Source organism: Aplysia californica, unplaced genomic scaffold (assembly GCF_000002075.1).
Source record: "Aplysia californica isolate F4 #8 unplaced genomic scaffold, AplCal3.0 scaffold01085, whole genome shotgun sequence".
NCBI lineage: Eukaryota > Metazoa > Mollusca > Gastropoda > Aplysiida > Aplysiidae > Aplysia > Aplysia californica.
The window spans coordinates 86,170-86,940 of NW_004798355.1; the positions used below are offsets into that span (position 1 = coordinate 86,170).

Genomic DNA, 771 nt, shown 5'->3' on the forward strand with positions numbered 1-771 from the left:
TTTATTATCATTTAACATCAATTTGTTTTTGTTCATCCAGTTTTTCACTAAGGCAATACAATTGTTAGCACGATGGGCAAGTTCATCTAAGTTGGTCAACAATGTTGAACCATTCTCTATTCTGTGTTCTGTAGTGACCGCTGTAAGATAAGATAAGATAAGATCTTTATTGTCTAGATCCTAGCACATTGGTTTGGTGTTTCACCACGTACACGCACGCGCACGCGCACGCACACACAAACACACACACACACACACACACACACACACACACACACACACACACACACGTGTTGTGTGTTATGTGTTGTTAGTTCTGTGTCCTGTAGTAACCGCTGTGTTGTGTGTTGTGTGTTCTGTGTCCTGTAGTTACAGCTGTGTTGTGTGTTGTGTGTTGTGTGTTCTGTGTCCTGTAGTTACAGCTGTGTTGTGTGTTGTGTGTTGTGGGTTGTTTGTACTGTGTCCTGTTGTAACCGCTGTGTTGTGTGTTGTGTGTTCCCCAGCTGTCCCCCGCCAAGTTCGTGCTGTCCTTCAATGTGTCAGACGACACGATGACCAAACGGCTCCTGGGGCGCGCCCAGACCAGTGGTCGAGTGGACGACAACGAGGAGACAATTAAGAAGAGGCTGAAGACTTTCCACGACATCACCTCCCCCGTCATTGAGCATTATCAGAAGCAGGGCAAAGTCAGAATGGTCAGATGATGATAGTAATAGTAATAATGATAATTATAATAATCATGATAATAATTATAGCTTTTATAGAGCATAT

At 43.6% G+C, this 771-nt stretch overlaps 1 protein-coding gene across 1 annotated transcript in view; it reads left to right on the plus strand.

The window, feature by feature from the left end:
* LOC101856479 (adenylate kinase 8) overlaps nucleotides 1–771 on the plus strand; it is a gene marked incomplete at both ends in the record, with an annotated part of 17,745 nt that overhangs the window by 1,498 nt on the left and 15,476 nt on the right. The window contains 1 exon segment of the mRNA XM_013089938.2: nucleotides 504–695. Within this exon segment, the coding sequence (XP_012945392.1) occupies nucleotides 504–695 (192 nt within the window).